At 34.9% G+C, this 13,367-nt stretch overlaps 1 protein-coding gene across 3 annotated transcripts in view; it reads left to right on the top strand.

The window, feature by feature from the left end:
* The window catches only part of Col11a1 (collagen type XI alpha 1 chain), a 214,391-nt gene extending 201,386 nt beyond the window's left edge, over positions 1-13,005 (top strand). For all 3 annotated transcript variants that reach the window (XM_060392852.1, XM_060392851.1, XM_060392850.1), the window contains 8 exons: positions 107-160; positions 777-812; positions 907-960; positions 2,566-2,815; positions 5,659-5,771; positions 6,803-6,871; positions 8,602-8,835; positions 11,364-13,005. In XM_060392852.1, the coding sequence (XP_060248835.1) occupies positions 107-160; positions 777-812; positions 907-960; positions 2,566-2,815; positions 5,659-5,771; positions 6,803-6,871; positions 8,602-8,835; positions 11,364-11,510 (957 nt within the window). In that variant the 3' untranslated portion in view covers positions 11,511-13,005. The remainder of the gene's footprint in view (positions 1-106; positions 161-776; positions 813-906; positions 961-2,565; positions 2,816-5,658; positions 5,772-6,802; positions 6,872-8,601; positions 8,836-11,363) is intronic.
* The last annotated feature ends 362 nt before the right edge of the window (positions 13,006-13,367 follow it).

Raw genomic sequence — 13,367 nt, 5'->3', positions numbered from 1 at the left:
GTTCAAAATGCCTAAGAAATTTTCATCATCATACTTTTGCAACATGACAATGAAATGAACTGAGAAATTTATTAAATTTGATGCTGTTTCTCCCCGCCCCTCCCAGGGTATCCCAGGTCCTGCTGGTCCCATAGGCCCTCCTGGTCCTCCAGGGTTGCCAGTAAGTACAAGAGAAAAGAAACGGGGTAAATTCAGCAGAGTGCAGGGAATCATATGAAAGAAGGGGAGTTTGATATGGAAAGGATAGGAGGAGCTCCACAAGGACCAAACGTATCTGGGCACAGGGTCTTTTCTGAGATGGACACTCAACCAAAGACCATGAGAGGATAAAACCTAGAACCTCTGCTCAGATGTGACCCATGATAGCTCAGTAATCAATTGATTTCCCATAGTAAGGGGAACAAGGATTATTTCTAACAGGAACTCAATGACTGGCTCTTTGACCTCCCCACCTCCCAAGGGAGGAGCAGTACTGTTAGGCCACAGTGGAGGACTTTGCAGCCAGTCCTGAAAATACCTGACAAAAGGGAGTCATATGAAAGGGGAGGAGGTCCTCCCCTATTAGTGGACTTGGAAAGGGGCAGGGAGGAGATGAGGGAGGGAGGGTGGGACTGGGGAGGGAATGAGGGATACAACTGGGATACAGAATTAACAAAATGTAACTAATGAGAAAAATAAAATTATGGAAAAAAAAAGAAACCGGGTAAAACAGCAAGCATGCCAGTGCAAACAATGGCCCACACTTTAACCTGGCCCTTTGTCTTTGTGTTTTCTAGGGTCCTGCTGGCCCGAAGGGTAACAAAGGATCCTCTGTAAGTGCTGTTCTCATGTTCATATTAATGTGTTAGTGATGCTTGTTGAATTTCCCTCTCACTTTCATGGCTTTTCCTCCTTTCTTTCTAACAGGGACCTACTGGCCAGAAGGGTGACAGTGGTATGCCTGGGCCTCCTGGGCCTCCGGTAAGTGTATATTAGCAAGAAATACAGTTCATTAACAGAAATATGGGTACAGGCAATGGTTTCTCTGTTCTTAAATGACAAAGGAAAAAACATATTTTGTCCAAACTACTGATTTTGTAGGAAAATCAAGGTTATCAACTGACATGTCAAGATTTATTTTCTTAATTGATATTACTCCTTAAAATATAATTTCTTAATGGTATACTATAAGAATCTTGTAAAGTTTTCAAGATAATCATGCATACTTTGGCCACATGTAATGAAATTGACAGAATATATACCCACAGAAATACATTTATACCTGACTTCGGGAGTAAAGATGAAAACTCTTATCCCAATGTATTTTTTTTTCTACTGATACAACAGTGATAACAGCACATGAAAAAAATAATAGCTAAATAAGTGTCATTTGTTGGCAGAGATATTTTTCCAAAGTGTGTTAAAATGTAGACATATGTGTAAGAGATTACATTTTGGGACTGAAGAGATGGCACAGAGGTTGAAAATACTGGCTGATCTTCCAGCATCCTCAGTTCAATTCCCAGCAACCACATGGTGGCTCAGAGCCATCTATAAAGAGATCTGCTACCTTCTCCTGACATGCAGAGGTACCTGCAGGCAGAACACTAAATAAATGAATCTTAAACAAAACAAAAAATTTCATTCTGTTTTTCTGGAATTTTGTTTGTTTGTTTTTAGATAAAGTTTCTCCAGCTTCATGTGTTTTGGTTTAGTCAGGTCACTGGGCAGAATACAAGCAGAGTGTCATTGAGGAGGCTGGGAATCCTAGATCAAAATGTCACAGGCTTGATTTCTTCTGAAAGGTGTAGGGAGAAACTACATGAAATTCCAGTCTTAGTCTCTCATCCTTGTCTAGATTTGTGTTCCTGTGACCATATTTTTTTTTCATAAGAACAACAGTCATCCTCCTCTAGGACTATCTTAGTGACTTCATTTTACATAATCATATCTTCCATCTCCCCAGTTATAAGAGAGATTGCATTTGGAGTTATTATGCTGAGGGCCATCATGCGGAGTTATTATGCTGGGCACCTATAACTGGACCCATGATGATATGGATTAACTGTTTTTTGTGGTTTTACTCTCATATGGGTAAACTCATATGGATAGCATTCACTTCCAGAGCAATATAGAAGAATGTAAGTTATGCATATTTTATTACGATAATTGGGGCAGTTATTTTACTCCTTCAGAAAGTGAGTAATTATTGAATTTTACAGGCAGAACTCGGATAGATTAAGAGCTTTGTAACAGTGTTCTAATCATCAGAAATTCTGATATCTAGTTGTGGGTATAGCTTTATAAATCAAGACAAGGTAATAAATAACAGGGTAACCTATATAACATGTCAGCAAAAATCCAGGCCATCTGATTTATATACCTGCTTCAATATCTACGTTGTATCATTTTAAAAGAACTTATATATATTTTGTGTGTTTAATAATTTTAAATATTAAATATCATTAATTTAGCTGCTGGTTGATAAGCCAACTAATTTCTAAAAAGAATATAATAAATAGCAAATAAAATTCATGGAATATTTTGTTTTCTGAAACAATGACCCTCATATCAATTCCCTTACAGGGTCCTCCCGGAGAAGTCATTCAGCCATTACCTATTTTGTCACCCAAAAAAACAAGAAGACATACCGAAAGCATACAGGCGGATGCAGTTGATAATATTCTTGATTATTCGGATGGAATGGAGGAAATATTTGGCTCCCTCAATTCCCTGAAGCAAGACATTGAACATATGAAGTTTCCCATGGGCACGCAGACCAATCCGGCACGAACATGCAAAGACCTGCAACTCAGCCATCCTGACTTCCCAGATGGTATGCCAAAATTGACTAAGTGAATGTCCTGAGCTGCTCAGCCACTGAAGTGCCTTGTCAGTTCATTCATTTCTGTTAATATAGTTAATATGGTCTCTACATAAAACTAAAGAAAATTATTATTACTTTTCGGCTTGCGGATGAGAAAAAGCAAATTATTTTTACCATGCGGTGCAAGAAAGGCTTTGTGAAGTCCTCTGCAAAATCATGTTTTATTAAATTTAAACAAGATTTTTTTCAGATAGGTATCATTAGCATAGATATATTTGACCATGTAAATGGCTCACAGCATAGTGTTGTATGTACATAAACATGTATTCCGCTATATTTCTTACTAATTTACTGACAATGTTAATAAGTAATCTTATATTAAAATCATTACATTAATATCAACTAATACATATATGTGAATATGGTTCAGTACATCAATCTGAATAAAATGTGTGAGATTAAGTAGCTTAACAGCTGAATGTTTGATCCAGGGTTTAGTGAGTACAGTATTTAAGTCATGATGACTTGTGGCAAAAATTTAGTTTTTGGGCGGGGTAGAGGACATTAAGAACACTGTCTGCCCTTGCAAATGATCTGGACTCAGTTCCCAGGCCCGTGTGGTAGCTAAGAACTGTCTGTAGCTCCGGTTTTAGAGTTTTCTTGAAACTTCTTCTGATCTCCACAGGCACCAGCATGAACACATTGCCTGCACATACATTCAGACCAAACAATCATAGACAGGAAATAAAACTAAACTTGTTTTTAAAAAGAAACAATCATTTTCCTTTGATGTGCACAAAGTCCGATCAACTACAATAAGCTCAGTTAATACTAATCATACTTTATTGTGCCTACGGCCTAAAAATGTCTTGTATCTTTACTCTCTGAGGTACAAACAATTTCAGGTTTTAAAAATAGTTGGGAAAGTCATCTAATTAGTAATTTGATGAATGGCATTATTCTGAAGTATGCCCCTCCCTCTTTTATTCTCAGGAAATTATTGTTTTTTATGATTAATTTTAAATTAATATCATGTTTTTTGTATACATAACTCAGCACGTCTATAAAAGTCAAATATAATTCACAAGTAGCACCATAAGAGATAATCATCACAGAAATCTTATTATTTTCAACAGAGCCCATTAACACAAAACACAGTAATTGGTTCCTACATAAATGGGTATCCATTGTTCTTAAGTCAGTATTTATTTCAAAAGACAAAAGATGCATTTAGTTCAGTGACTTACAAACTGACATAATATAAGCAATGAGATGGTGTGCTTTAGCTTAACATATGATAGAAAATTACTCTGTCTACTCCAAAGTTTAATATTATTCCAAATCAATAGATTCCTGTTGCATTCGTATGACCCTTAATTAATATAAATGCATATGACTATGTCATGGGAGTTATACACCCCAGAACGCAATAAATGTTTTAATCATGCAAAACGGATCACCAGGTGTAAAAGATAAGAACATGAATTGAATTGCAAACCATGTATGATATAGAAAAAGATCTAAAATGAAAAATACTTCACAGAAACTATGGAACACCCCGTGGGGTGTAATTTCCAATACTCTATACATAGTAAACAGCTTCATTAATGCTTTAGATTACTTATTAAATGAGTTTAGCTTTATTTGTTATGTATTTATGAGCATTATTGAGCAGTGGTTCTCATACAAGTACTCATAGCTGAATACAAAAATAATGGCCTGGAGATAATCCTCTAACTGTAGACATAGAAAAACCCCAAATAGTATATATGTCATGAAAATAATATAAATTTATATGATCAGATAATGGATGTATGCCGATCACAATAAAGTTAGTAACGTTGAAAGTTTATGTCTTCTGAAATGTATAAAGCGATCACCAGCCATGCTAAAAATCAAAAGATTATTGGAGGAAAATTGTGGAGAATATTTGTAAAACTATGATAAAGCAAGATGCTGATGTTTCTGGAAAACCGAAACATAGAGTGCCAGGTGTAAGCAGTCATGAACAATGTGCAGAATGATTTGGAGCGAATTAAAAGAACACAAAAGGACGCCAGTGCAAGCGGGTTCTTGAGTTGGTTGGCTAGTCTACAGGGTAAATCATGATGTCAAGTTCACAGAGAAAATAGTGTAACCTCAGTGATGAGTAAATTAGAGACAAATTGAACATAGTATTTATGGGACGTGGAACCATATTAACTTTCTAATGCTTTTGCTGTTTCATCTGTGCTTGGGTAGTTTATGCAAATACATGTATAAATATGTATGTGTTTCTGTGTGTGTGTATGTGTGTGTCACATTCATACCTGGTGTCACAAAGGCCAAAAGAGGGCACTGAATGCCCTGACACCGAGTTACAAAAAGTTGTGTGCCTCCCTGTGGGTGGTGGTGGGAATCAAATCCAGATCATGCAGAAGACCCACAGTGTCTCTGAAGTTCTGACCCACTTCTCTATCCCTGATACTGAGCCACTTAACTAAACAAATGCATCTTCAAAATTTATTTATTAATATATAATTCTGATGGATTTTTATGCATCTGTTAATTGAAAGAATTTATGCAAATTTATTTTTCTATAGGACTCAAATTATGTACTCCTGAAAACATACAAAATAACAAAGATAGTGTGAGTGTGAAAATTATGGATTTAATTTTTTTAAATCCTAAGAACTAAAAAAATTATTCCAGTGTGATTATGTATGCTATTTACAAAGATTTGAACCAAGAGAGACGAAATAACTCTTTTCAAATATATACTGATATATGGCAAAATATGAAATTTGATGTCTAATGCATTCCATTTTGATACCGTTGGTTTTATATAAGAGATACTTTTTCTTCACTTCCAGGTGAATACTGGATTGATCCTAACCAAGGTTGTTCTGGAGATTCCTTCAAAGTTTACTGTAATTTCACAGCTGGTGGTGAGACATGCATCTATCCAGACAGAAAATCCGAGGGAGTAAGTACCGATCTATTTGGTGGTGGATGTTGACAGTTCCCGCCATGTTTCTGCAATATTGAACTAAACAGAAAAATTACGCTGTCGTAGTTTCATTTATCTCCTTTTCTTACAGGGTAATTAGAACATTTCATTTGCATAAACATGAGTAAGGCACCAAAGTGATGCTCATGGTTTACAGATACTTCTTCCCCTCATTTTGTTCCCCAGATGCATTCTTTAAGCACCTGCTTGCTCTCAAAAATTCTATGGCTTTCCATGATGCAGCACAGCTGAATCTCAGATCTTAGAGTGTGTATGCTGTTCTCTGCCCATTATCACATGATAGAACCCGCAGCTGCCTGTTATGCTCAAAGTGCAACCTTTTATACAGTATTAATGTCTTCTTAAATGACCATATGCCAACTTTACATATATTTTGAATATTTAGTCTCACCAAACAAATTTCCTGATTCTTGCCTCACAATGTTTCCATACTTGAGTTCTATCCCTAAAAACACAAGCAGATCTCCAGGATCTCAACAGATAATTTTATTTTCTGACATTTTATTAACTAGGACAATGTTTATTTATTTTATTCAGTTAATAAATCTCATTTTCCTTAGTAAGTGGTGTGGTGGACAGAGAAATGGAAACTACTTCAAATAAGTCAGCTCACTCTGTGTGGAAAGTCTTGAGAAGTTAAGTTTATGATTTGAAGCTGTGTAATGGGGCTGCCTTTGCCCTTGGAAGAAGTAATTTACATAGGGCTCCCATTTCTACTCTGTAAGTTCTTTTCAAGTTAGTTTCTCCATTTCCTTTACTTTGAGACAGAAAATCTATCAGGAAGCAGATGACTCAGTCTTCATCCTATGGAATTCATAGGATATACCTTGAAGTTTGTTCATATCTTATTTTTGCATAATATAAACCCACATGATTAGGAGCACTTTATGGCTTTCTAAACTTACTAAAATTTTCTGATATACATGTAAACAATGCTACTTATAATTTTCATCCATTTTATAATTGCTTCCATTTTTTCACAACAGGTCAGACTTTCATCGTGGCCAAAGGAGAGACCAGGAAGTTGGTACAGTGAATTTAAGAGAGGAAAACTGGTATGTTGTTGACTTTGCGAACAACAAAATCTCTTAAGCTCCCTAGGGGAAGCTCAAATTATGTGTCCCCAGAAGCCGAACGCAAACGCACAAATAATGCTATTCAGGGCTCCATATGATTCCACATTTCCCAGTCTGTAAGGCCTTAGCCATTAGTAGTGCTTTTAAGTTTAAAGCTTTGAATTGCAATAACAAAGTATTTCTGAGAAAAAAAGAAAAGAAAAAAAAGGATAATCAAGTGAAAAATGCATTTTAATATTATAGTTAAATAATAAAGAAGAAGGAATTAAAACAAAGCATGTAGTTAATGTTTCTAAGTCCATATATTTTAATTTCTCTTTGCTTGAAACCCAGTTATTCTTTGTTCCTTTTTTGTCCAGTAAGAACTTGTGGAATGTGCAATTTATCTCTTATTGTTATTTTCATGAACATAATAAACAATTGACCATTCATATATCAGAAGCCCATTTTTACTTAAATATTTCAGTGCAATTACCAATTCCATGTAATAATTTGCTGAAGGTAGTGTAAAATTAAAGTCCTAACTAAAATTATATTAAAAACTGTTAAAATAAGAATTTTTAGTTAATTAAGAATGTCTCAAAATTTCCTACGAGTCCCGGTAATTATTTAATCACTTAATATTTTAAGTGGTATTACTTCTCAAGTGTAGTAATTCCTACATTTGCTCTCTTTACCTCTACACATGCTTCCTTATTAAGCAATGATGTCTAGTGAAATTTTCAACCTGACTTAAAACTTTCTAGTAAGTCATCAAGTTACATTCTGAATATTGATTGTGCATTTTTACCTGTATCAGTTACAATAAACATATTTAGGATTGTGTGTATCATTTTAATTTTACTTTGTGTAAAGCACAACTAAAATATATTTTCAACCTCACAAGAACAATCATTGTTAATTTGTTAACTAGTGAGGCTAAGTATATTCAATTAGAAAGAAGGAGTGTTCAGATGTGCATTGACTCATTCTGAATACATTATTTAAATTTTGGATTATATGTTTTACTACAATACAGATATTTCATTTATGCCAAATAAAATAGTTGATGAGGAAATTATACATTGATAATTTGCAAATAAGAATATTTTCCTCGGTAAAACCAAATTTGATTGATACAAACACTGCCTAAATTTTTTTATGGCACTATGATGATGATGATTTTTTTTAAAAGCTATACATTATATGTGAATTATATAAATTCACATCCATGTTAAGAAACAAAAGCTTCCTAGAAAATTATGGTCCCTGAGGGAGATTTAAAGATTCAGGTAAAGTAGATATATTGCCAAATTTCTGAATATTAAACAATATACAAACTATCCAACCTTTACTTTGTACCTAGATTCCTCAAATTTTTTTCTTGTTTTGCTACCTTATCAGTTAAAAGATACACAATTATGCTGAAAAATCTCTTGGAGACAGAACATTTGCTTTCTTCCAGTACTTAATGATTAGAAACAAAAACACAGATATAAAGACTTTTGTTAAAAAATATGAGCAATATTATAGTAACTGAAGTGAGAGAGATTACAGTGCTGGTACCAAAGCCCCTAATTCTGGGTCTTTTGACCCTCATGTTACAGTTCTTTATAAAATGATAGTATCACCATACCCTGGCAATATCGTTGACAGCCAGAATGTAATTCTTTATACCAAGTTAGGAAAACAGTCCTTATGTGCCTTTTTATTATTATTTTTTCTCCCAGCTTTCATATTTAGATGTGCAAGGCAATACCATCAGTATGGTACAGATGACATTCCTAAAGCTCCTGACTGCTTCTGCCCGACAAAATTTCACCTACAACTGCCATCTGTCAACTGCCTGGTATGATGTAACATCAGCAAGTTATGACAAAGCACTTCGGTTTCTGGGATCTAACGATGAGGAAATGTCCTATGAGAACAACCCACACATCAAAGCATTGTATGATGGCTGTGCGGTGAGTCCAGTCTCAGTCTGCATTCTTTCCTGGGCTTGATAGTGTGGACTGCCCTGCGATGTTCCAAAGCCAGACGACTCTCTTAAAATGGACATTGATTATTATTAAGATTTAGGGCTTTACACTGACATTAAAATACAACACATTAAGAACTTCTAAGGCACATGCACATACCCATGTGCACACACACACACATGCTATGAGATACACACCTAAATATCTAGTTTTGAATATGTAATAGAATATAATATTAGATCATGTGATACTGTGTCTACATCCAATGTATGAAAAATATTAACAATGGCCACTCAAATAAATTATAAAAAATATAATAACTCCTGAATTCATGATACTAAAATGACAGGAGATTTGCTACTTATGTCAGTTATAAAATAGATACCTTTTTTTTAAGTGAGATGACTTTTTAAAATTATTATTATTTACAAATTCTTTGCTTTGTATCCCAGTTGTAGCCCTCTTCCTCATCCCATCCAGGTCCCACTCTCTCTCCTTCTCCCCCTCCACATCACGCTCCCCTGCTCCACTAGTAGGATAAGTCCTTCTCCCATACTGTCTGAGTACACCTATCAGGTACCATCAGAACTGCCTGGATCCTCTTCCTTTGTGGACTGACCAGGTGGCCCCACCAGGGAAAGCTGATCAAGGAGCAGGCAACTGAAAACAGATGTCTTTTTTGTTTATTTGTTTATTTATTTTTATTCATTACAGTTCATTCACTTTCTATACCAGCTGTAGCCACCTCTCCATCCCCTCCCAATCCCACCCTACCCCCTCTTCTTCTCCTATGCCCCTCCCCCAGTCCAATGATACGGGAGATTTTCCTCCCCTTCCCTCTGACCCTAGTCTATCAGGTCTCCTCAGGATTGGCAGCTTTCTTCTCTTCTGTGGACTGGTAAGGCTACTCCCCCCTTAGGTGGAGGAGGTGATCAAAGAACCAGCCCATGAGTTCATGTCAGAGATGGTCCCTGTTCCTATTACTGGGGAACCCTCTTGGGCACTGAGCTGCCATGGGCTACATCTGTGCAGGGGTTCTAAGTTATCTCCATGCATGGTCCTTATTTGGAGTATCAGTCTCAGAAAAGACCCCTGTGCCCAGATATTTTGGTTCTGATGCTCTCCTTGTGGAACTCCTGTTCCCTCCAGATCTTTCTATCTCCCCCTTCTTTCATAAGATTCCCTGTATTCTGCAAAAGTTTGTCTTGTGAATCTCAGCAAATGTTTTGATACCCTGCTGGGCAGAGTCTTTCAGAGCCCTCTGTGATAGGCTCCTGTCCTGTTTCCTGTTTCTCCCTCTTCTGATGTCCGTCTTGTTTGCCTTTCTGAATGAGGATTGAGCATCTCAATCCTTAGGTGTACAGATTTGAGTATGATTATTTTATATTATATGTCTAATATCTACTTATAAGTGAGTATATACCATGACAGATGCCTTTTTATGCCTGTACTTTGGAAGGATCAACCTACCAGCTTTGGTTCTACTATATTTTTTTTCTCTTTATTCTCTGGAAAAAAAAATAACTTAATGTGGTAATTACACATACTAGCTGATTACCTTAGAGCCAATCACTTGACTTATCTCAATTACAAGCAACAAAGTTCATAATTTTATCAAAATGAGTGTTATAAGAGGAATAAAGAAGAGAAAATAAGTGAATGAGGCAATGCCATGGAAAACTTCCCAGTGTATTGCACTGCTGTGGTTATGAAATTAAAATACAATAGTAGAAATATTTTGATTTTTGACTTCCTGATTTTAATTCCTACAATTTGCCACCACTTTAGTTGGAGGTGTAAAGCTGGAATAATGAAGCCTAAAATAGAGGTAGACTAAGGTCTCATGTAATAGCCAACTTTATTTAGAGCATCGGGCAATTTATATTCTGAAGGATAAGCAAGGTCAAATGAACAGAACACATGAGTTTGAGCTGTATAGAAACTCAAGGACAGGACACTCTTGGAAACATTTTTTTTTAATAACAAAAGTTAACAGCAATACATAATGTAAAGCAAACCTACTTCTGTTTATTACACTTGGGAGGTGCTTGAAAGCACATTTCATGAACAAACCCATGTTTGGGAAGAACAAGATTCTTGTTTTCTTAGTTTTCTCACAGGCTCTCAGAAATCTCACATAGCTCCATTCCTAGACAGAATTCTGGTTCACTTTATTCTGCTTTTCTCATAAAATTATTTAATTCTGTATTCTCACCCTTATACCCAAAATAGTAAGGATTTATTTATGTAGAACCCAATATGTATACATAACATATTGAATTGTATGTTTTAACTCATTCATTTTAATCTTGCATAATCAAGTAATTGAAATAATACAGCAAGTGTTTTGCCAAAAAAGTTCAAAACTTCCTGTGATATCAGTGATTTAAAAAAAAAAAATTTTTACCTAGTTAATGGTAACCTCTTCTCACTCATTTTCTTAGTTAACAAAGAAAATAACATGAATTTTAGTAACATTGTTTTTAACCTTACATTTCTGTTTAATTTTACAGTCCAGAAAAGGCTATGAAAAGACTGTGATTGAGATCAATACTCCAAAAATTGATCAGGTACCCATCATTGATGTAATGATCAATGATTTTGGTGATCAGAATCAGAAGTTTGGATTTGAAGTTGGTCCAGCTTGCTTTCTTGGCTGAGATTAGGACGAAGACCATATGAAACCAACAGAAAAAGAACCTTGGTGACACCAACCCATTTCATGCCACATGCAAGTTTTGAATAACGTTGGTATAGAACATGTGTTTAGGAATCACTGAAGCCTTCTGGAGGCACAATCGGAGGAAGGAAGCTTTGTAGTCCTGATGATGGTGTGGCTGAAATGGCAACCGGGCTGACTCTTGATTCTCAACCCTCTCCTTTTCCTATTTGGATTTCTTTGGTGCTGTAGAAAACAAAAAAAAAAAAGAGAGAGAAAATATATATTCATAAAAAAACATGGTGCTCATCCCCATCCATCGGAGATATAGTACAAGTGTGTTTAAAAGTTGTAATTATTGTAGGTACAGTTCTACACCGTCGTCAGTGTGTCCATGTCCAAAGCTTGCTCGTGACTCTGAATTCCACCCAGCTCTAATTTCACGACAATTGTGGAACTGTAATGACAATAAATAATGTTACAAAAACTAAAGTTGTAATTTCTGATGACTTCAATTCCCTTTCTTTGATTAATAATAAAATGCCTTTGTATATGTTGATGTTGAAGAGTTCAGTTATTTGATGTCACTAACAAATTTCACAGTGGGCCAAACCTAGATTTTTCAGAAGCACATGCCAATCAACCCTTCTCTGTTGACAGTAATTTGTTGAATTTCAGCCAGAAATTAATGCTTAATTCATTGCTATACCTCGATTATTTTCTTCTCAGAACCCAGATTTCACAGAGTACTTGTATATATGGAAAACAAGAAAGTTTATATTTTTGGACAGGAAAGATGTATGAGAAACTATTTTAACATCCACCCAGCAAATAACTTTATGTAAAATTATTTCTCTACTTAATCTTCTTTCATTGTCTTCAGTTGCTTCAGTAATGCCAACTAATATTAAAGATGGAAAGTAAGCAATTATTTATGAATTTGTGTAATGTAAGGTTTTTTTAAACAATGAACTTTCAATCTGATATAAGTGGCATAGTAATAATAGTCCCAAATATTATTTTACTTGCCCAACAAATACAATTCCTTTTTTAAAAAATTATTATATTCAACATTTGACCAACCTAGTAGCTAAATATATAAGGGTGAGCTGTTTTAAAAGTCATTATTTTCTCAAGACAATCAACCCTTCTTCTTTTTCCACTAAGGTATTGTCTTTCACATAGCTTGAATTAGCAGTAAAATTAAAAAAAAAAAAATCACCAACTGAACTCTGTATCTATTTTAAGCAATATATGTAAGACTTGAAAATAAATGTTTTATTATAATTTCTTATATGAAGTGTTAAATTAATTGATACCACATTCCACTGGAACATTTATCAGCTGATAATTTATCTCAAAGAACATAATCTGTAATATTGACATTTAAAAGTGAACATTTGTAATTCAGAATTTCTTTATTTCTGAAACCAAGTTTGTAAATGTCCTTTGGAGGAGGGAGATATGAATTTTATCAATAAATCAAGTCTTGTCTACCTGGATTGGTCATTTTCTTTCTTAAACAGGTTGCAAATCACTTTCCTCTGCAGAAAGGCTTTTGATTGTCACACTTGACCATCCAGATGAGAGAACTCTCTTAACACTGGCATGTTAGACTTCAAAGATAAATCCTTAAATACATAATGTAGCTAGTGCACGGCAATACTACAGCTTCAAGAAAATGATAACATATTTGTGTTTCAAAATGATTTTTATAAGCAAATGTTTTACAAAGTTTCAAACGAGTTCATAATTTCAGAATTAAAAATATTTTCAAAGAATTTTATTTGTCTTTAAATCACATATAAAATAATATTTGCTTATCAAAAAAGGTTTAAGACATCAGATAATTTGCCTG

This window comes from Meriones unguiculatus, chromosome 10, assembly GCF_030254825.1.
Source record: "Meriones unguiculatus strain TT.TT164.6M chromosome 10, Bangor_MerUng_6.1, whole genome shotgun sequence".
Classification (NCBI taxonomy): Eukaryota; Metazoa; Chordata; class Mammalia; order Rodentia; family Muridae; genus Meriones; species Meriones unguiculatus.
The sequence above is the reverse complement of the archived record's forward strand: the minus strand, read 5'-3'. Positions and strand labels throughout refer to the sequence as shown.